Source organism: Rhinoderma darwinii, chromosome 1, assembly GCF_050947455.1.
Source record: "Rhinoderma darwinii isolate aRhiDar2 chromosome 1, aRhiDar2.hap1, whole genome shotgun sequence".
NCBI lineage: Eukaryota > Metazoa > Chordata > Amphibia > Anura > Rhinodermatidae > Rhinoderma > Rhinoderma darwinii.
This window is the reverse complement of record NC_134687.1, coordinates 250191519-250214713: the sequence shown is the minus strand read 5'-3', so window position 1 is coordinate 250214713 and position 23195 is coordinate 250191519. Positions and strand designations below refer to the sequence as shown.

General features: G+C 43.8%; 1 protein-coding gene across 2 annotated transcripts in view; it reads right to left on the bottom strand.

Moving 5' to 3' along the window:
• Positions 1–23195, bottom strand: part of POLE4 (DNA polymerase epsilon 4, accessory subunit) — a 57749-nt gene that overhangs the window by 22406 nt on the left and 12148 nt on the right. For both annotated transcript variants that reach the window (XM_075850230.1, XM_075850237.1), the window contains exons 2-3: positions 19566–19650; positions 6786–6827 (exon numbers count right to left, since the gene is read on the bottom strand). In XM_075850230.1, the coding sequence (XP_075706345.1) occupies positions 6786–6827; positions 19566–19650 (127 nt within the window). The remainder of the gene's footprint in view (positions 1–6785; positions 6828–19565; positions 19651–23195) is intronic.

Genomic DNA, 23195 nt, shown 5'->3' with positions numbered 1-23195 from the left:
TTTAGCAACCCTGGCTACTGGGACATCTAATTTTGGGATCTCATCCCAAGGTTTAGTGTCTTCTGGATCAAAGAGAAGTCTGTTTTTAAAATCTCTTGAAATGAAGAGCCTTTTTTCTGAATCCTCCCATTCAGATGTCACCATTCTTTTGAGATTTTTGTTTACCGGAAAAACCTTTGTTTTTTCCGTTAGACCTCCAAACATCTCATCCTGGATGGTACATGGTTGGTCTTCTTCGGGAATATCCATGGTTTCCCGTATTGTCTGAATTAAGGTATCAGACATCTCGGAAGAGAAATTTTTTTTTCTCTTGAGTGGATGAAGTTGAAGGCAAGAGTTCCTCTCCTTCTAACTCACCCTCCGATAGGTAATAACACTCCTGCTCCGAGTCAGACCCCTGAGAAGGAGGACAATATTTTTGATCCACTTCAATCCGTGGTCATTTTGCCCGGGAGTGTGAGGGAGTTTCTTGAGGAGGGGTGAGGGAGGCTACTGACTGACTCACTTCTTCACGAATCATAGCCCTAAGTTCAGACATAAACGTTGGTTGTTCCTCTTTTAGTATTTTTGCAATACAATCCTGACAATTGTTTCCTATGTGACTCTGGCAATTTTTTTGCACAAGTCGCACATTTTTTAACCTTCTTTTTATCAGTTTGTCTCTGAGAGGAATCTTTATCCTAGAGAAAACAGAAGGTAGGTAAAGTATGGTGTGCATACATAAGGAGTCATAACCCTTACCCCAAGGGAGAGACTCACATGACCCTGGGACATATGTAGAGGTATCAGCTCTAACTACATACCTGTGCGTGTCCCTTTAAATGCGGGCGTTTTGAATTTCCCGCATTCCAAGATGGCCGCGGACCGGAAGTAGCCCGACGTCATTTCCGGTCGGCTATTCATTGAGGTGCAGCCGCTCATAGCCGGCGACTGAGGCTTGCTATGCGGCGCAGCGAGGATACCCTGCTGGTGCGTCCAACCTATGGAGCTGCCGGTCCCCGCCTGGTCACGCTGCCAGGCCCGAAGCCTGCTTGGGAATCCCGAACCCCACACACTACCGGAACCCTGCCTAGGATTCCTCTGGTAGGTGTCTTAGGTTGGGAGCTAAGGGACCTCTCGTTAGAGGGGTGTTAGCCTAGGCTTTAGGGGGAAGAGAAGGGGGAGTGCACGGACCCCCCCGATCTTGCTCCCTGCCCGAGTTTTTTTCCCCCTGCAGTAACACAGGAGCGACGTCTCTCTGCTCCTGACCCTGTAGGGACAGGAAGAACACTGGCAAGTGGGTGGTGGGAGGGACCTTTTAATCTCTCTGTCTTCCTGTCCCTACAGAGGTCAATAGGGCAACCTCCTGTGGTGCGGTCATGAGGGATGTACTGGAAAAGGTAATAAAAATGTGGTAAAACAATAAATACACACACGTTTCAAATAAAAATAAAGGTAAACTGACTTTTTTCCCATAGTAAGTCTTTTATTATGGGAAAAACCGTAAAAATTAAAAAAAAACTATACATAATTGGTATCGCCGCGTCCGTAACGACCCAAACTACAAAACTATTATGTAAATTATCCCGCACGGTGAACGCGGTAAAACAAAAAAAAATGAAAAAAAAAACGCCAGAATCTTTGTTTTTAGGTCACATCTCCTTCCAAAAAATGCTATAAAAAGTGATCAAAGTGTCACATTAACTCCAAAATAGTACTAATAAAAACGGCAATCCGTCCCGCAAAAAATAATCCCTGACACAGCTTTGTGCACGCAAAAATAAAAAATGTTATGGGGTCTTACAATATGGCGACACAGAAAACAAATGATTTTATAAAAAAAAGTAATTTTATTGTGCAAAAGCTACAATACATAAAAAAAAAACTATATAAATTTGGTATCGCCGTAATCATATCGACCCGCAGAATAAAGCGAACATGTAATTTAGGGCGCACTGTGGATGCCGAAAAAAAAAAAAAATCAATAAAAAACTATTCCAGAATTGCTTGTTTTTGGTAATTTCTTTTATCAAAAAATTAAATAAGTCATCAAAAAGTAGTATGTGTTCTAAAATGGTACCAATAAAATCTACAGCCCGTCTCGCAAAAAACAAGCCCGCACACCGTTCAATCAACTGAAAAATAAAAAAGTTATGGCACTAGTAATGCGGTGATGAAAAACATCTCAATGTGCAGGCCGGAGGGGAACATTCCTTCAGTTTCAGGGCTCTAGTATTTAGTAACTAAGAAAGGGAAGGAACATAGCACATCCGCTGGAAGCGAGGGCGCCCGTATTATACCAGCGCAAAACATTCCCAGCAATATTTCCCAAACTACGAAGGAGAAATAGTCCCCAAAGGGTGCAGAGCGTTACAAAAGGGGGATAAGAAAGAAAACTGTTTATCACTGCGACACGGGCCTGTGTATAACGGATCGCTTCACATCGTAACACAATTCTATGGATAATTGTATTATTTACCCCATTATTACACCCTCTTATTATGCCCGGATGTTCTCCGCACCGATTACATATGCTCTGATGTACTCCGCACAGATTACATATACCCGGATGTACTCCGCACAGATTACATATGCCCCCACATTATAAACTGAAATACCAGCAAAACCCCAAACAGAACTATATTACCAAGCAAAATCCATGCTCAAAATGGCAGTCTTTCCCTTCTTAGCCCTACAGTGTGCCCAAATAGCAATTTATGGCCACAAGTAAGGCATTACCATAGCCGGGAGAACCCGCTTAACAATTTATGGGGTAAGATTCTCTAGGGGCACAACATATTGTGCGTTGAATAGGCAGATCAGTGGAAAAATTGCAATTTTCACTTTGCAACATCCACTGCGCATTAATTTCTGAAAAACACCTGTGGAGTCTAAATTCTCACTACACCCCTTGATAAATGCCTTTAGGGGTGTAGTTTCTAAAACGGGGTCACTTTTGTTTGGTACATCAGTGGTTTTGCAAATGCAACATGCTGTCCGCAAACCATTCCAGCAAAATCTACGTTCCAAAAGATAAATACCGCTCTTTTTCTTCTGAATGCTCCCATATATGTAAACAGCCGATTATAACCACATATGGGGTGTTACCGTACTCGGGAGAAATTTCTTTACAAATGTTGGCGGCTTCTTTTTCTTTATTCCTTGTAAAAATGAAAAATGTTGATCTAAAACTACATCTTGTTGGAAAAAAAATTTTTTTTTCATTTTTATGGCTTCATTCTAATTAATTCAGCAAAAAACCTTTGGGATCAAAATTTTCACTATACCCCTAGATGATTCCTCAGGGGGTGCAGTTTCCCAGATGGAGTCACTTTTGGGGTGTTTCCACTGTACTAGTACTACAGGGGCTCAGCAAATGTGACATGGCGCCCAGAAACAATTCCAAAATTCAAATGGTGCTCCTACCATTCTGAGCCCTACCGTGTGTCCAAACAGATATTTATTACCACATGTGGGGTTTTGTTTTACTCGCGAGAAATTGCTTTACAAATATTGCTGTGCTTTTTCTCCTTCAGTCCTTGAGGAAATGAAAAAAAAATTAGCTAAACCTACATTTTCTTTGAAAAAAAAATGTAGATTTTCATTTTCACAGCCTTCTTCCAAAAATTTCTGCAAAAAATCTGTGGTGTCAAAATGCTTGCTACACTTCTAAATAAATTCCTCGAGGGGTGTTGTTTCCCAAATGGGGTCACTTTTGGGGGGTTTCCACTGTTTTCGTTCCACAAGACCTCTTCAAAGCTGACATGGTGCCTAAAATATATTCTAATAAAAAGGAGGCCCAAAATCCAGTGGGTGCTACTTTTGCTTCGGAGGCCGGTGCTTCAGTCCATTACCGCACTAGGGCCACATGTGGGATATTTCCTAAAACTGCAGAACCTGGGCAATAAATATTGAGTTGCATTTCTCTGGTAAAACCTTCTGTGGTACAAAAAAAATGGATTCAAAATGAACTTCTGGAAAAAAAAATAATGAACTTTGTAAATTTCATCTCTACTCTGCCTTAATTCCTGCGCAATGTCTAAAGGGTTAAGAAACTTTCTAAATGCTATTTTGAATACTTTGTGCAGTTTTTAAAATTGGGTGACTTATTGGGGGGTTTCTAATATCTAAGGACCTCAAAGCCACTTCACAACTAAACTGGCCCCTGTAAAAATAGCATTTTTACATTTTCTTGAAAATGGGAGAAATTGCTGCTAAAGTTCTAAGCCTTGTAATGTCCTAGAAAAATAAAAATGATGCTAAACCAAAGTGGACATATGGGGGATGTTAATTAGCAACATTTTTGTGTGGTATAACTGCCTGTCTTACAAGCAGATACATTTAAATTGAGAAGAATGCTAATTTTTCTCAAAATTTTGGTGTTTTTCACAATTAAATACTGAATGTATCGGGCAAATTTTGCCAGTAACAAAGTCCAATGTGTCACGAGAAAACAATCTCGCTTGGATAGGTAGAAGCGTTCCGGAGTTATTACCACATAAAGTGAAACATGTCAGATTTGAAAAATGAGGCTCTGTCAGGAAGGTCAAAAGTGGCCAAAGAGGGAAGGGGTTAATAGCACCATTTTGGGGTATATATAATTTATTCATTAACTTATTAACTTTTTTTTTTGAGGGGGGATTTGAAACATGAAATTTCACCACTCTTTTTTTGCGCCCTAAATCTACGTCGTTTACCGTGTGGTATAAATAACACAATAACTTTATTCAACGGGTTGTTACAATTGCAAATTTGTATAGATTTTGTATGTTTTACTACTTACACAGTAAAAACACTTTAAAATTATTTGTTCTTGCATCTCCATATTTGAAGAGTCATAACTATTTTATTTTTCCGCTGATGCAGCTGTATGAGGGCTTTTTTTTTGCGGGACATATTGTCGTTTTTATTGGTACCATTTGAGAGTAGATGCGACTTTTTGATCACTTTTTATCACATTTTGTTTAAAGAGGCTCTGTCACCAGATTCTCAAATCCCTATCTCCTATTGCATGTGATCGGCGCTGCAATGTAGATAACAGTAACGTTTTTGTTTTTTTGAAAAACGTTCATTTTTGGCCAAGTTATGAGCTATTTTATATATATGCAAATGAGCTTTGAAATGGACAACTGGGCGTGTATTGTGTTTTTAACTGGGTGTGTTTACTTGTTTTACTAACTGGGCGTTGGGAATATACGTGTATGATGCTGACAAATCAGTGACCAATCAGCATCATGCACTCTTCTCCATTCATTTACACAGCAGCATCACGTTCTTACTAGAACAATGTGCAGCCACATACACAAGTGTCCTGATAATGAATACACATGACCTCCAGCCTGGACGTCATGTGTATTCAGAATCCTGACACTTCTGAATCTTTTCTGTGAGATTCCAGCAAGCCACGCGTAATCTCGCGAGATTAACGAGATTTCGTTTCCCTTGCTGAAAAATCTCCAGGCTGGAGGTCATGTGTATTCATTATCAGGACACTTGTGTATGTGGCTGCACAACGTTCCAGTAAGAACACTATGTGCTGTGTAAATGAATGGAGAGGAGTGCATGTGGAGTTATTACCACATAAAGTGAAACATGTCAGATTTGAAAAACACAATACACAATATTTGAAAAACGCCCAGTTAAAAACACAATACACGCCCAGTTGGACATATACGAAAAAAAACACGCCCAGTTGGACATTTCAAAGCTCATTTATATATATATATATATATATATATATATATATATATATATATATATATATATATATATATATATATAAAATAGCTCATAACTTGGCCAAAAATTAACTTTTAAAAAAAATAATAATAATTTTACTGTTATCTACATTGCAGCGCCGATCACATGCAGTAGGAGATAGGGATTTGAGAATCTGGTGACAGAGCCTCTTTAAGTCAGGATTAACAGCAATTTTGCCATTGTTTTTTATTTTATTTTTTACGGCGTTCACCGTGCGGATTATATAATGTAACAGCTTTATAGACGGGGGTCGTTACGGACACGGCGATACCAAATATGTGTAACTTTATTGCTTTATTGTGTTTTTCTAATAGTAAAGCATTTTGTAAGGTGAAAAAGTGGGTTTTTCATTCATTTTTTTTTAATTAACTTTATTCAACTTTTTTTTACTTTTTTACTGGTCCCACTAGGGGACTTTAATATGCGATCATCCGATCGCTATTAGAATAGATCGCTATTAGAATACACTGCAATACTTCGTATTGCAGTGTATTACTGCCTGTCCGTTTTAAAACGGGCAGGCATCTGCTAGGACATGCCTCTGGCATAGCCTAGCAGGCATTCACTACAGGCAGACCTGGGGGCCTTTATTAGGCCCCCGGCTGCCATCGGAGACACAGACACTCGGCGATCTTATCGCCGGGTGTCGGTGGGATGAGAGGGAGCTCCCTCCCTCTCTCCAAAACAACTCAGATGTGGTGCACGCTATTGAGCACCGCATCTGAAGGGTTAAACGGGTGGGATCGATACTTATATCGATCTCACCCGGTCGAGCAGGGACGCCCCCAGATACCTCTGGCAGCTGAGAGAAGGGAGATTTGACAGCTCCCTGCTCTGTTTACTTTATTCGAATGCAACGCCGTGTAATGGCGGCGCTGTAGAATAAAGCCCACTAATGACCGCCGTGAAAAGGCTGATCGGCGGTCATTAAGGGGTTAAACTGTTTTTTTTTTTTACAAAAGCGTATAAAAAAAATGCATAAGATAAACATGCAGGAGTGCAAGTTTCAAAAAGCACCACTTAAAATAATCCTTTCATTAGCTTACCTTCCAAGAATGCCAATTCATCAAAAGCATCTATTGTATTATCTGTAATTCAAAGATAACCATATTAGTATTGAGAGCTATACAAAATATAGCAGTGAACAATCTATAATTGATCTGGGAAAGGTTAAAGCCTCAGGCACACGTTCATAAAACGTATAGGAGCACGGCCCGTAAATGCGAAAAAAAGGACGTCCTATTTTTTGCGGATCATTTCTACGGCCCGGATACACACCCGTAAATATATGGAAAGGTGTCCGTGGCCGATAGAAATGAATGGGTCAGTATTTTATCCGTAATTACAGATAAAAACTACGGACGTGTGCAAGGGGTCTAAAACTTGATGGACAATAAAAAGTAGGGTTGTCACGATACCAGAATTTGGTCTTCGATACCGACACTTCGTGTAGTATTGCGATTCTCGTTACTAAAACAATACTTTGCCAACAATAAAAAGAAAGCCAACAAAAATAAAAAATAAAGTCCTTCCATTTTCTGATGTGGTGTTATCAATTTTGAACCTCTATGTGCCTCACATTAATAGCAGTTGACCCCATCATGTACCTCACATTCATTATAGGCAAGATTGGGTTAATGTGTGATGTACATAATGGACTTAACTGTTAATGTGAGGCACATAGAGGTTCTGATAACACCATGTGCCTCACATTAACCCCTTCCTGCTTTGGCCACTTTTGACCTTCCTGACAGAGCCTCATTTTTCAAATCTGACATGTTTCACTTTATGTGGTAATAACTTCGGAACGCTTCCACCTATCCAAGCGAGATTGTTTTCTCGTGACACATTGGTCACATTTTCAAGAAAAATTCAAAAGGCTATTTTTACAGGTTCCAGTTAAGCTGTGAAGTGGCTTTGAGGGCCTTATATATTAGAAAACCCCAATAAGTCACCCCATTTTAAAAACTGCACCCCTCAAAGTATTCAAAACAGCATTTAGAAAGTTTCTTAACCCTTTAGACATTTTGCTGGAATTAAAGCAAAGTAGAGGTGAAATTTAAAAATTTCATTTTTTTTTGTTGCAGAAATTTATTTGAATCCATTTTTTTTTGTAACAAAGAAGGTTTTACAAGAGAAATGCAACTCAATATTGATTGCCCTGATTCTGCAGTTTTAAGAAATATCCCACATGTGGCCCTAGTGTGCTTATGGACTGAAGCACCGGCCTCAGAATGAGAGGAGCACCTAGAGGATTTTAGGGCCTCCTTCTTATTAGAATATATTTTAGGCACCATGTCAGGTTTGAACAGGTCTTGTGGTATCACAACCGTGGAAATCCCCAAAAAGTGACCCCATTTGGGAAACTACACCCCTCTAGAAAATTATTTAGAAGTATAGTGAGCATTTTGACCCCACAGGTTTTTTGCAGAAATTATTGGAAATAGGCTGTGAAAATGAAAATCTACATTTTTTTCAAATAAAATGTAGGTTTAGCTAATTTTTTTACATTTCCACAAGGGCGAAAGGAGAAAAAGCTCCACAAAAGTTGCAAAGCAATTTCTCCCGAATAAAACAATACCCCACATGTGGTCATAAACGGCTGTTTGGACCCACGGCAGGGCTGAGAATGGAAAGAGCGCCATTTGGCTTTTGGAGCTCAAATTTAGCAGGAATGGTTTGCGGAGACCATGTCGCATTTGCAAAGCCCCTGAGGGGATAATACATTTGAAACCCCCCCCCCCCAAAAAAAATTGACCCCTTTTGGGAAACTATGACGCTCAAGGAAATTATTTAGGGGTATAGTGAACATTTAAATAAATTATCCAATTAAAAAGCACTCTTTTATACACAGGCCAGGTGTCGCACTGATAAATGGTGTCTTTTCTTCTCCCCCTTTTGTAGCACACTTTGCACCTTTTTTGGGTCCTTCCCTTTTTGGAGAGGGAGTTAAATAATGGGATGCTGGTGTAGAAGTTATCCACGTAAAGGTGATAACCCTGGTCCAGCAGTGGGTGCATCAAATCCCACACTATTTTCCCACTACCTCCCAGGACAGGGGGGCATTCTACAGGTTCTATCCTGGTGTCCTTCCCTTCATAAACCCTAAACCTGTAGGTGTACCCTGAGCTACTCTCGCACAGCTTGTACGTTTTATTTCCATACCTCGCCCTCTTGCTTGGCAGGTATTGGCGGAATTTTAGTCTCCCCTTAAAATGTACAAGGGACTCGTCTATTGCCCTGTTCTTTTCGGGGGTGTAAGCTTCTTGAAATTTGGTGCAGAAATGATCAATGACTGGCCTGATTTTGAATAGGCGGTCATACATGGTGTCATCACGGGGTGGGCACTCTTGCATTAAAATGCAAAAATGTCAGAACGTGTCCGAGTCAATGCCATGCGATTAAATGGGGTGCTGTATAAAACGTCCGTACTCCAGTAATGCCTAATCTCTGGCTTTTTTACTAGGCCAATATGTAGCACAAGGCCCCAAAATGTCATCAACTCTGCTGCCTCTATGGGGGTCCACCTAGCAAATGATTTGGGCGTATAAATTTGTCCGGGCCACCATTACATTAACAAAATCCTCCGAGAAAAAAACCTTGAATAGGTCTCTAACCGAATTCCTGAGCTCCCTGTGAAATCCAGAATGTGAGGCTCAAAATTCTCAGGGGGTGGGTTCCACATGACATCACTAATTTGGGGGTTTGCCTGAGCTGATGAGCTCAAGAGGAATGAGGCAATTTCCTCTTCTCCCTCGGGTCAGAGGCCAGGATAGCTGAGTAGACCCTTTGGGATGATTGGGACATTTTTATTAGGGGGGTATGTAGTGCTTCAACACATGTAATAATTTATTTTTATAGAGGTGGTTTACTTATTTCAGTTACTTATATAGCGCTCTTTTTACTGTCCCCATTGGGGCTCACAATCTAAATTCCCTATTGGTGTGTTTTTGGGGTGTGGGAGGAAACCGGAGCACCCGGAGGAAACCCACGCAAACACAGGGAGAACATACAAACTCCATGCAGATGTTGTCCTTGGTTGGATTTGGACCCAGGACTCCAGCGCTGCAAGGCAATAGTGAAGGCAATAGTGCTAACCACTGAGCCACCGTGCTGCCCTTGTGAGGTGATTGTGTGTGTTGTGCTTTTACACATGTAATTGAAATTTATAGAAGAAAAAATAAGGAAGAGAAGACAAAGAAAAGAATAAGATAAAAATTTAAGAGAAAGAAATGTACTGAACATCCAATATAAAACTGTAAAAAATTCCTGACTACCTGACACTAACAAACTAATGCTAACTATAACGCAGTAAATTCACTCTAAAACTGTCGCTACGCTATCAAAAATTTAGTGAACAAACTTCAGTTAAAAAAAAACTGAATGTCCGTCACTAATGGATGCTGACTATAAGCTGTAAATTTACTCTAAAACTGGAGAAAAAACACCCTAAAGTTACTCTTTTTTTTTACAATTGTATAAAAATAAAAAAAAAACCTGCGTCAACAAATTACCACTGAGGCGGATTATAGAACAAAAAATAAAAAACCTGTGCCAAAAATTTAGCACAAATGCTGATCAGTGATGGCGGTCGCAGGATGCACACACTAAAATGGTGTGTACAAGGGGGCGTGGCCAAGCGGTGAATGTGAGAGGACGTGTGTGTGACCGGAGCTCCTGCTGTCCCATCCTGTAAGCCCTATATAACCCGCGAAATTCGGGGAAAAACCTATCCCCAGTACTTTCCTTAGAGCTGGAGGTGGTGGTGCCAGAGTGCCCGGTCCCGTGATGACCCGTTCCAAAAAGCAGAAATCGCCGCCGGCGAGTCCCGGGTCCCGCTCCCAAGATGACGCCGGACCAGAGGCCTCAGGCAGGACGTAGCAGAGAAGCTGGAGCGCTTCACCCGCACGCCGAGAGCAGGAGGTGCGGCTGCACTACAGGGAACATCGGCAAGGGATCAGGCTGCTGGCGGCTCCTCATATGGATCAAGGAACTCTCCTCTGGCAGGGGACACGAGGAGTGAGGAAGAGGAGGAGGAGGAGGAGGAGGGGCACGGTGCCATGCGGGATCAGCCAGGTGCTGGAGGGCAGGATGGAGAGAGGAACCCTCATTGAAGGACATATTTGCTGCAGTAAAACAGAATTCCATGGTCCTCACTGCCTTATGTCAGATCGGTGGATTGAAGGAGGACATTTTGTTGCTTAGAAATGACCTGCAAAAAGTCGCAGAACGCACCACTGCTGTAGAGGGGAGAGTCTCAGAGATGGAGGATGCTATACCTAACATACGGCTGGATGTACAAGCTCATTCTCAGGCTGTGGCTGCCTTACTAGTAAAGACAGATGATATGGAGAATCGGCTGAGACGGAACAATGTCCGCCTTGTGGGGGTTCCAGAACGTGTGGAGGGTTAGAATCTAGACGATTTCTTTGAAAAACGGCTGATCGACACATTTGGCAGAGAAGAATTGACACCCCTATTTGCAGTGGAGAGAGCGCACAGGGTGCCGACCAGACCTGGTCCTCCGAGGCGACCGCCAAGACCCGTTCTCATCAATATTCTACATTACAAGGATAGAGATAAGATCCTGAGGAAAGCGAGAGAACGTCAAGCTATCTCCTTCAATGGGGTGAAAGTATCCTTTTTTCCTGATTTCTCTATGGAAGTACAACGGAAAAGATTGCAATTTCTGGATATAAAAAGGCGCCTCCGGGCGTTGCAAGTGCAATACTCCATGATGTATCCTGCTCGGCTTCGGGCGGTGGCCCTGGGCACGACGTCATTTTTTGAAACACAGAGAGAAGCGGTTAGATGGTTGGACAGTCATGAGAGTCAATTGAGACCGGAGGATGCGGCAGGACGGCGCTGAGATGGAGTGGACTGGCTGGGATGATATGGCCGGTGATCCGAGAATATGGAAGGTGCTGTAGCCTACTGCAAGAACTGGCACTGATGGCCCATGGCTGTGTTTGGCTTCCTGGGTGCCTTTGCAGGCCTTTTTGAAGTTACTCCTGAGGACTGGGGGTGGGGGGGATTGTCTATGGACATTGAAGGGAATGCATATGTTGACGGGATGGTTGTGTATTTGCAAGTGGGAGGAATGGTCAGTTGAGCCTGGAAAGTGAAATGCAGAGTATGGTTTCACTGATTGCGCGGTGGGCAGTGTTGGCCAGCCGTTGTTTGCTGCTCTGGGCTAGGACAGAAGATATTCGTCGCCCCAACCCTTTGACAGGGGTAGGTTTATTGGGGTGGTTAGAGGGGGAGGGAGTTTGACCCAGCCGGTCAGTTATGCACGATTACAGTTACAGGGTACGACATATCAAGATATGTTGAGGGATGATGGGATCACTTAATTGCTTGTCTTGGAATGTTCGGGGCCTGCGAGACTCAAGGAAGCGGCCGGCGGCGTTTGCACTTCTCAAGCAACAGGAGGCACGGGTGATTGGTTTACAGGAAACACATATGACGAGGGACTCTGTCTCCATGCTGCATAGGGCATGGATAGGTCAGAGTTTTCATTCTTACCACACTACCTATTCCAGGGGGGTGAGCCTTCTCATACACAGAGCAGTACCGTTTATGGTTCACTCTTCTTTCCGAGATGGGGAGGGGCGGTATGTTGGGGTGCATTGTACTCTTTACCATTGGGAATGTGTGTTGGTGGTGCTGTATGTTCCTCCTCCCTTTTCAAGTGGGTGTATTAGGAAAGTGGTGGAAGAACTGTCTAGATTCCCGGAGGTGCCTTTACTTTTGATGGGGGATTTTAATGCTGTGATGAATACTGATATGGATAAATTTGGCATGGTAGGGGGGAGGGAGCACAGCGTTTGGGCGTCTTATTGCTGAGATGGGTTGGCGGGATATATGGAGGGATAAACATCCAAGTCAGCATCAATACTGTTGTGCCTCCTCAACGTACCAGTCTCTCTCCAGGATCGACTTAGTTTTGTGCTCGCCGACAGCGGTGCTGTTTGTTGCCCAGATAAAGTACCTACCGAGGGCTTTATCGGACCATTCCCCTTTGTTAATGAAGGTAGTGACGGAGGGGAGGACAGGACGGGGTCAGGGGTGCTGGAAGCTAAATGCATTTTGGCTGAAGTTGTTAGATAATAAAAAGATTCTAGACTTAATACAGGAATATTTTCAATTCAACTCAGGCACAGTGCCACAAGAGATATTATGGGACGCAATGAAGGCATGGTTGCGAGGGGTGTTCATTCAGCACATTGCGGCAGTAAAAACCAGGTCTAGACAGTTGGGAGACGCCTTATTGGAAAGGGTTGAAGAGACAGAGCGGCTACATGTTGTGGATAATACACCGGATACTTTGAGGCATTGGGTGGAGGCGTAGAGGTTGTTAAAGCAACACCAGTTGGAAAGGGCAGACAACAAAAGGATGTTTCTGAGTCGCCAATATTATGAGGAGGGGGAAACTACGGGACGGTTGCTAGCCAGCATGGCACAGGCCCAGAGGGAAAACAATTATATCCATACCATAAGGGGGGGAGGGGGGCAGATTGGAAACAGACACGGGACGGATACTGGCAGTCTTCAAGCGATTTTACTCGGATTTGTATGCCTCAAGAGCAGAGAACACGACTCAACAGTTGGAGGGGTATCTAGGGGAGATTTGTCTTCCCAGGTTGGGAGGGGAGAACGACTCTGGAGGAACCTCTCTCTCTCGAGGAGATACAGGATACAGGCGGCCATAGGAGCACTGGCTAATGAAAAGGCTCCGGGGCCAAACGGCATCCCGGTGGAGGTCTTTAAGGAATATGGGGAGGAGCTAGCGCCTCAGTTACTAAGTACTTTGCTGGACAGTTTTGAGAGGGGGCGGCTCCTGGATTCAATGTATGAAGCTACTATTGTGGTTCTGCCTAATGAGGGGAAGGATATTCAGCTGCCAGAATCCTATAGACCAGTGTCCCTGCTGACCGCAGATATTAAAATCATAGCGAAGGTATTGGCGCTTAGACTTTCTAGAGTAGTGGCCGGGGTGGTACATGGAGACCAGGCCGGCTTTATGCCATCTAAGTCGACAGCAGTGAATCTGAGATGGCTGTTCTTGAATCTGCAGGTGCTTCCGGATAATCCTAGGGGGAGAGCCATTCTTTCATTAGATGCGGCCAAAGCGTTCGATTGCGTGGAGTGGGATTACTTATGGTCAGTATTAGATAAAATGGGATTTGGTCCTAACTTTATCAAATGGGTAAGGCTGTTATACGTAGCTCCAATGGCGAAAATACGGGTGAATGGGGCCTTCTCTGATCGGTTTGCACAGGCGCGGGGAACTCGCCAGGGTTGTCCCTTGTCCCCACTGTTATTTCCGCTGGCGGTAGAACCATTGGCATGTGCGGTTCGCCAACATGCGGACATACAGGGGTTAAAATATGGGGGAGTGGAGGAGCGAATCGCACTGTACGAGGATGATATGCTGTTCTTGGCGGATACCGAGCGCACCTTGCCGATAGTTATGGCCCTGATCAAACGCTTTGGGAAATACTCTGGATTACTCATTAACTGGTCGAAATCTGCTCTTATGTTCTTGGATCCGGGAGCTGTCCAGCCTAGGGAGGGAGAAGTGGTAATGCCGGTTGTCACGCAGTTTAAGTATCTCGGGGTTCAGGTGACGGTAAAAGTGCAGGACTATATGTCTCTGAATGTGGTTCCAATGCTGGCAAAGCTAAAGGCCAAAGTGGAGGCTTGGAATAAGCTCCCGCTATCTGCTCTGGGTAGGACAAATTTGATTAAAATGATCCTAATGCCTCAGGTGTTGTACGTCATACATAACTCCCCGGTGTGGATCCCCAAATATTGGTTCAGAGGGCTGAATAACCTTTTTAGAAACCTAGTGTGGAAAAGGGGGGTGCCCAGGATTAAACTAGAGAAGCTGCAATTGCCTAAGGAGGAGGGGGGTCTGGCTCTACCCAATGCATGGGTGTATTACTTGGATACTCAGTGTCTGGGGGTGGGAGCAGGAGGAAACCTGGGGGTAATGTGCACGTATTTTAGCATATCTGGGGGGTGGGGAAAATCAGCTGGCATGACTGGAAGCACACAGTTATAAGAGGCTGGCGAGTAATCGACCCACCCTGCATAAGATATGGTGGCAATGCAAGCAATTGTTGGAGATAGGGGAATGCAATAAATATACCCCACTTTGGCGGAACCCCTATCTGTGGGAATTGTACTCATTGGAAGGGATGCAGGGATGGGAACAGCGAGGCATTATTAGATTGAGCCAGTTGTACAAGGGGGACACATTCAAATCCTTTCAGCAACTAAGGGAGGGGTTTCAGCTGGACTCCCACATGTTTTATCAGTATCTGCAGATTCGGCATGCGGTACAGACGCAAGCTGCAAGGGTAGACTTGATGATTCATGCAACGGGAGTGTTGGAACATGTCGCAAAAGCGGTTACATCACGTGGGTTGATTTCGTTGGTCTATCGCAGGCTACTGCCAGAACATCTGGGTGATCTTATGGCACCAGTCAAGGCTAAGTGGGAAAGAGATGTGGGCCCTATTCCCGAGGAACGCTGGGAGGCTGTCTTGGCGTCATCATGTACTCTGTCTCTTAATGTAGCGCACAGGAGGTCCCAATTATTTTTGATACATAGGGTATATAGGACCCCCTGGGTTCCGAAAAGCATGGGATTAAGGGCGAATGCCAGATGCCTTCGGTGCCCAGACGAAAAAGCGGACATCTTTCACATGTTCTGGTCATGTGGGATCTTGGGGACTCTATGGGCAGAAATGTCGGAGTTACTGGGGCGAGTGTTCCAGGTACAGATTCCGTTGGATCCCATGGTAATGTTGCTAGGGTATGTTGGAGATTTGGAAGGGGATAGGCTACACTGCTTGGCAATTGCGAAAATACTATATCAGGTTAGGAAGGGTATTGCCAAACACTGGCTGGATGCGGAACCACCCTCGAAACAGGAAATTATAATTGCAATTAACCATCAGGTCCTGATGGAGTACAGGATATACTCCAAGAGGGGGTCCAAGAATAAATCTGAAAAGCAATGGGCTAGGTGGATAGATCACTCTGGGTGGGCTTCCTCGGAACTCCTGACACTCCGCGCGACTGTTCTAGGCTAAGCTGGCAAGAGGGTCAAGGGGACTACACTGACACATGGGGCACAGTAGAGGTCTGATGGGGGAGGAGGGGCTCCACACTAGGGTCTTGAAGTACAGATGGAGGGGAGTTCATAGGGAGTTGGAGAGAGGAGGGGATTGGAAATCTGGAAGAGTGGGGGATAGGGCATGGAAACCTGTAGCGAAAAGGACGGCTGGGGGTTGGAGGGGGGAGTTGGGGGTAGGGAGAATTGTTATGAGGGCAATACATTCTTGGGTCTGTAAAGTACTGATGTATTAATTTGGTTGATTGCATAATGACCTGGGTACAAAAAAACAAAAAAAGTCCAAAAAAATTACCACAGATGCTGATCAGTGATGGCGGTCACTGATCGGCACTCCGTGGCCGCAGGCGGCGCACAGGGAGATGGTACAGAAAACAGAAAAGAAAAGTCCTGTGCCAAAAATTGAGCGCACAGAGCGATCAGTGATGGCGGTCACTGATCCGCACTAAGGGGCGACCACACATTCCACGGGATGTCTATTCACAATCTCTGCACTTCGTTACTCTGTCGGTGGTAGTTACAGCAGAGGAAGCGTGATCTCGCGAGATTAAGCTGTAGATGACAAATTACGAGATTACGCTTACTCTGCTGTAACTACCACAGAAACAGTAACGAAGTGCAGAGATTGTGAATAGACATCCCGTGGAATGTCTATTCACTGTCTAAACACTTAAGTATTCTTAATGTGTTAGTATAAGACAGCACATAGCGATCTAAAAGGGTCCCTATGCGCTGACTAAATGAACGGAGAGAAGTGTATGACGCTGATTGGTCAGCGTCATACACTCCTCTATTCAACGCCCACTTGGACATTAAGCAACTCATTAGCATAAATCTAATCATCGCTAATAACGTGGTGAAAATAGTTTTTCTCAATAAAAAGCACTACTGTCACCTACATTATAGCGCCCATCTCCTTATGTATGAGATAGGGCACTTATAATGTGGTGACAGAGCCTCTTTAAGTCCTTTCGAGAATTACAGGAAGAGTATTCTCTTTCCCCCTCTCCCACTTGCGAGTTAAACATGCTATCCAGACTCATTTGGGCCCGGCAGAGATGACGTATCGTGGGTTTTCACTTCCTAGTTTTATACTTTCTCATCCTAATAGAAGGTTAATTTCCACTTTCTACGACCTTCTTTCCTGTAAATTCAGGGCATCTACGCTCTCATCACTTAAAGGCAAGGTGCTGCGGAAATTTATTTTTTTATATAATATTGCTTTTAGTATGTCATTAAAATAAATTTTATTTATTTGTGTTTTTCTTTCTACTTTTTTTTTTTTTTTCTTTCTTTTACTTCTCTATGGGGGCTGCCATTTTTTTTTCATCTCTGTATGTGTCGATTAACGACACATACCGAGATGGAATACGGCAGCTACAGTGCATAGGGGTCAATGAACGGCTCCCGTCCATTGCCTCTGCTCTGTACTGCGCAGATGCAGGTCAGAGTCACACAGCAGAGCAGCTGTTTGCAGGGAGATAGCAGGCACCATCATGAAGACCAGCTGCACTGGTAAGATGTATGTCTCGGTCTGTCCCTCTTCTCTCACAGACCGCCCACCCGGGCCCCCTGTAGTCGTGCAGGACCCTGTATAAAGGACACATGATGTAACTGTCCTGGGAAAGCTGGGTGATAAACAATATGCCCGCTGTTAGTGTGGTACCCAGCTTTCCCAAACCCCTGAATAATAAATCTCTCTAGTTGTGCTGAGACTGAGAGGTTCATTAGTCACATTCCAAAACAGTCTCAGTACAACTAGAGATTTACCGTTGAGGGGTCTGGGAAAGCTTGGTGACCACCATTACCCCTCCTACTGGAGTGTGAGAGGTTCATTAGTCACATCCCCAAACACACTCCAGTAGGAGGGGTAATGGTGGTCACCCAGCTTTCCCAGACCCCTGAACGATAAATCTCTCTAGTTGTGCTGAGACTGAGAGGTTCATTAGTCACATCCCCAAACAGTCTCAGCACAACTAGAGATTTATCGTTATGGAGTCTGGGAAAGCTGGGTGACCACCATTACCCTTCCTACTGGAGTGTGAGAGGTTCATTAGTCACATCCCCAACCACACACCAGTAGGAGGGGTATTAGTGGTCACCGAGCTTTCCCAGAAGCAGATATAACCAGGAAAGGGCTGGATGGACGGGCTGAGGGTGCACAGGGTTTTTGGTGATCCCCCTCTGTCATGTGATTGGACCTAGGTTACCGGTTCATCAGATGGGGTTCATGTGACTATAAATCTGTCCATAACAAGAGACAGTGCACTCAGGACAAGCCCTGCCCTCATGCCGTAGTTGTGTGCTTCTGTCTGCAGTGATGGCGGTGGGTGGCTCTGACACCCGCCTCCCCCGTCAGGTCATCTCAGGACAGAAGGAGTGTCCGGATTGGAGCCACAGCGCCGCACCTGTCCTCAGGTTGTGTCTGGTATTACAGTTCACCTCCATTGAAGTGAATAGGACAGAGCTGTAATACCACACACGACCTGAGGACAGGTGTGGCGCCATGTTTTCCTGGACGACCCCTTTAAGACTTTTCCCGTGTGTGTGTCAGAGCGGAGTGTGCACGGGCGCCGCTGATACTTCATAGCCGCTTATCAGCTGTTTTGAAGAATCAGCGGGACACACACACCTTGTGGAATGCTTAGCCATTATTGGTCATATGTTGCCACAAAAGAAATGGATATATCAGCATAGGAACAGTCCTCTTCAGTTTACTAAAATTTGGGATTGATGGTTACAATCTCCTGCTACTATTTGTCCCACCCAGGGAAAACTCTGACTCACCCCCTAGCCATGCTTTGTCAGCATCAAGTAGTGGTAACTAATACGATAACTCTTTTATATTTTGGTCTCCATGTCCGTATAGCAGATGGTCCCGATTGGCTGTTATATATAAATCTACCTGTAGATTTCACGTACATTACTTCATTGTATACGAATGGAAACTGTTTGAATTTTTGGTGTGTTCTTTCTGTGTCTGCTGGCTATATGCTTATAGGTTATTATTTCTACCTTATACCCCATTGTACAATACTTGCAGTGATGTTAACTGCTTAGATGTTTTCTTACTATCTGGTTGTATATGCCTTTGCAGACGCATTGTTTTGTCTTACATTGCTGTGATTTCCTGATGTCAGCTCTGTCTTAGGCTTTATTCAGACGAACGGGAATCACGTCCGTGCAACGCGCGTGCTTTTCACGCGCGTCGCACGGACCTATATTAGTCTATGGGGCCGTGCAGACATGTGCGTGATTTTTACTGTGAGTCCGCTGAAAAAAAGTCACGACATGTCCGTTCTTTTGGCGTTTTGCGTGAATCACGCACCCATTGAAGTCAATGGGTGCGTGAAAACCACGCATGTCGCACGGAAGCACTTCCGTGCGAACAGCGTGATTCGCGCAACAGCTGTCAAAAGGATGAATGAAAACAGAAAAGCACCACGTGCTTTTCTGTTTACAAACATCCAAATGGAGTGTCATTATGATGGCAGCTGCGCGAAAAGAACGCAGCCGCCTATCATATGCTGCTGCCACACGGAGCGGTTAAGTGGCTTTTGCACACACAAAACGCCGCGTTTTTGCGTGCGCAAAAACGCCAGGCTCGTGTGAATGAGGCCTTATTGTGCGGTTTTGAAATAAACTATTTGAGAATTTAATAAGAAAATACAAAAATCTGTACCTAGGTCCTTCCGCTGAAGGGTTTTTCTTTTTCCTCTTTGAGCATATACATATGCATCTTTGGCAATAGTTTCAATGAATAATTCCTGTGAAAAACAAAGCATAAATCAATATATATTAGAATACTACAGTTCTGTATTCCTAAAGCCATATAGTTATGTACATGTTGTGCAACAAGAAAACTAAACGGTTTCTAGCTCAAGAATCCTGTGTAGTATTGAGCTTCCTTTCAACTTCACCAAGACGTATTCATCCAGAGTGATCATGTGTATTGGCACCTATGACACCCATGTATCAGAAGTTAAGAGCATCTCAAGGAGATATTGGCAGATACAGATTTACACCAAGTATAACTGATTTATCATCCATCATATACCGTAGAGGCCAAAACCTGCATGAGATGCTGGTGCTAGGGCTTGGCGATTATAACCTAAATCAAAATCACAATTAATTGAACATTTAGTCTCGATTATGATTAAAGAGGCTCTGTCACCAGATTTTGCAACCCCTATCTGCTATTGCAGCAGATAGGCGCTGCAATGTAGATTACAGTAACGTTTTTATTTTTAAAAAACGAGCATTTTTGGCCAAGTTATGGCCATTTTTGTATTTATGCAAATGAGGCTTGCATCATCCACTTCTCTTCAGAACGCCCAGCTTCTGGCAGTGCAGATCTGTGACGTCACTCACAGGTCCTGCATCGTGTCGGCCACATCGGCACCAGAGGCTACAGTTGATTCTGCAGCAGCATCAGCGTTTGCAGGTAAGTAGCTACATCGATTTACCTGCAAATGCCGACGCTGCTGCAGAATCATCTGTAGCCTCTGGTGCCGATGTGTCCTCACTCGTCCGACACGATGCAGGACCTGTGAGTGACGTCACAGCGTGATCTCTCGAGAACACGGCTGTGTCTGCACTGCCAGAAGCTGGGCGTTGTGAAGAGAAGTGGATGATACTTCTCATCAGAACGCCCAGCTAGTAAAAGTAGTAAACACGCCCCGATGTACGCACATAATACACGCCCAGTTGTACTTTTACTGTAAACACGCCCAGTTGTACTTTTGCAAGCCTCATTTGCATAAATACAAAAATGGTCATAACTTAGCCAAAAATGCTCGTTTTTAAAAAATAAAAACGTTACTGTAATCTACATTACAGCGCCTATCTGCTGCAATAGGAGATAGGGGTTGCAAAATCTGGTGACAGAGCCTCTTTAATAAAACTTTTTAGGCCACACCCTTTTTGCATGCTACGCCTAGGCAATTTTGCCCAAAAATAAAATCTAGATATTTTTTTTCGACACTATAGGCGATTTTCGATTTCCTTATTTTTTTCTGTTTATTGAACAGTAATACCAAGAGATAATTTAAAACATTTTCATTATATAAAATAACTTTAACATATATTGCTATAATAATTGTACGTAACTTCACAACTTTTAACCTCTGCAAATAGTTTATCAGAAATACAATTGGAAAAATGTATAACTTCTGTGCTCCCCGGCAGGGAACAGGTTAACAGAATCTATCATCAACGATGAGCTGCGTGCACTAAGGCCCCATGCACACGACCGTGTTCAATCCGTGATATGCAGTCCACGTCCCGGACCGAGCACAGTGCAGGGAGCCGGGCTCCTAGCATCATACTTATCTATGATGCTAGGTGTCACTGCCTCGCTGCGGGACAAATGTCTCGCATTGTAATCATGTTTTCAGTACGGGACAGTAGTTCCGTGGAGAGGCAGGGACACCTAGCATCATAGATAAGTATGATGCTAGGAGCCCGGCTCCCTGCACTGTGCTCGGTCCGGGACATGCGGACCGTATATTACGGACCGAACACGGCCTTACATCCCTCTCTGCCTGTCACCACCAATAGTGCCTAATAAAAAAAAAAGTTAAATACATACTCGCCTAACAACGTTCCATTGACAAGTGGAGGAGATTCCTCTGCTCCTCCGGTCTGTGTAGCTTTGTGCATATTTTCAGGTTCCACTGCACTTCTGGCATAGAACGGCGTTTCAGCCCACCCCAATTTACCGTATTTTTCGTACTATAAGACGCACCCAGATTTTAGTCAACAAAAAAATAGGAAAAAAAAATTATATTTGACTTCTTTTACAAAGAAAAAAACTATTGGTTAAAAAAAATAATTTGTTCAGTTTCACCACATTCTGAGAGCCATAACTTATATTTTTCCATCGTTTAAGCGGTGCGAGGGCTTATTTCTTGCGGAACAAGCTGTAGATTTTTTTTTCTCACTTTTTATTTCATTATTTTTAGCGCTATGGTGACCAAAAGACAACGATTCTGGGGTTTTAAATTATTATTTTTTACGCCATTAACTGTGCGAAATAATGCTATATTGTAATAGTTTTGGACTTTTACGGACACAGCGATACCAATTTTTTTTTATTATTTTTACATCGTGCTTTGGGAAAAATGGGTTGTTTTTTTAACTTTTAAAAAATGATTACACTCCAGAAAATGTATCTAACTTTTCTTTTTTTTTTTACACATTTTATTAGTTTCCCTAGGGGACTTGGACCAGCGATCATTAGATCGCTGGTACAATACACTGCACTACATGGATGAGTTACGGAAACAGCGCAACTCGCTGAGCTACTCTGTTTCCGTAACTCCCATAGTAGTCAATGGCAGTTACAGAAGCAGCGTAGCATGCTATGCGGTTTCCGAAAATATTATTCAGTTCTATGGGAGTTATGAAACCTGCGTGGTGTCCGTAACTCGACCATGTGACCAGGAAGTGGCCGGAAGACAGCGGAGACGGGTAAGATAGAACTGGGTTTAGGGGTCCCCATTCTAGAGATAGATGCGGGTCCCAGAGATGGGACCCGCATCTATCTGAAATTTATGACATATCCTGTGGATATGTTATAAATCTCCTTCATGGGAAAACCAATATAAATGCAGCGTTCGCTATTGACCGCAGCATTTAACTAGTTAAACGTCCAGGAACAGCGCCATCGCTGTACCTGGCCTTTAGAGCAGCGTGTCAGAAGCTGATACCTGCAGTGTATGGAGCGGGCTCAGCACATCACGGGTCGGGAAGGGGTTAAGGAGCGGTCAGGGAACCCAGAGCTGCCGGTTCTCTTGACTGCCGACTATAAGACCCAGGGACTTTTTAGCAAGAGTTATTCTTGCTAAAAACTGCGTCTTATAGTCCGAAAAATACGGTACTTCTTGTTTGGCCTCAATGCCCACGGCGAGCAGACTGTGCTCACCCCAACGGTATATACACAGATGATAGGGGTTATACACAGGGATGATGGTGGGGATCCCTGTATATAACCCCATCATTGCTGTATATTACCTTCATCATCGCTTTATCACCACATTATAAGTGCCCTATCTACTACATAATGAGATGGGCACTGTAATGTAGGTGGCAGCAGTGTTTTTTATTTAGAAAAACGATCTATTTTCACCACGTTATTAGCTATTTTAGCTTTATGCTAATTACTTTCTTAATGCCCAACTTTTTGACCATGTGGGCGTTGTAAAGAGGAGTGTATGACGCTGACCAATCACTTCTCTCCATTCATGTAATAAGCGCATAGTGATCTTGCTAGATCAGTATGTGCAGTCACTTACTTACATATTAACGTTAC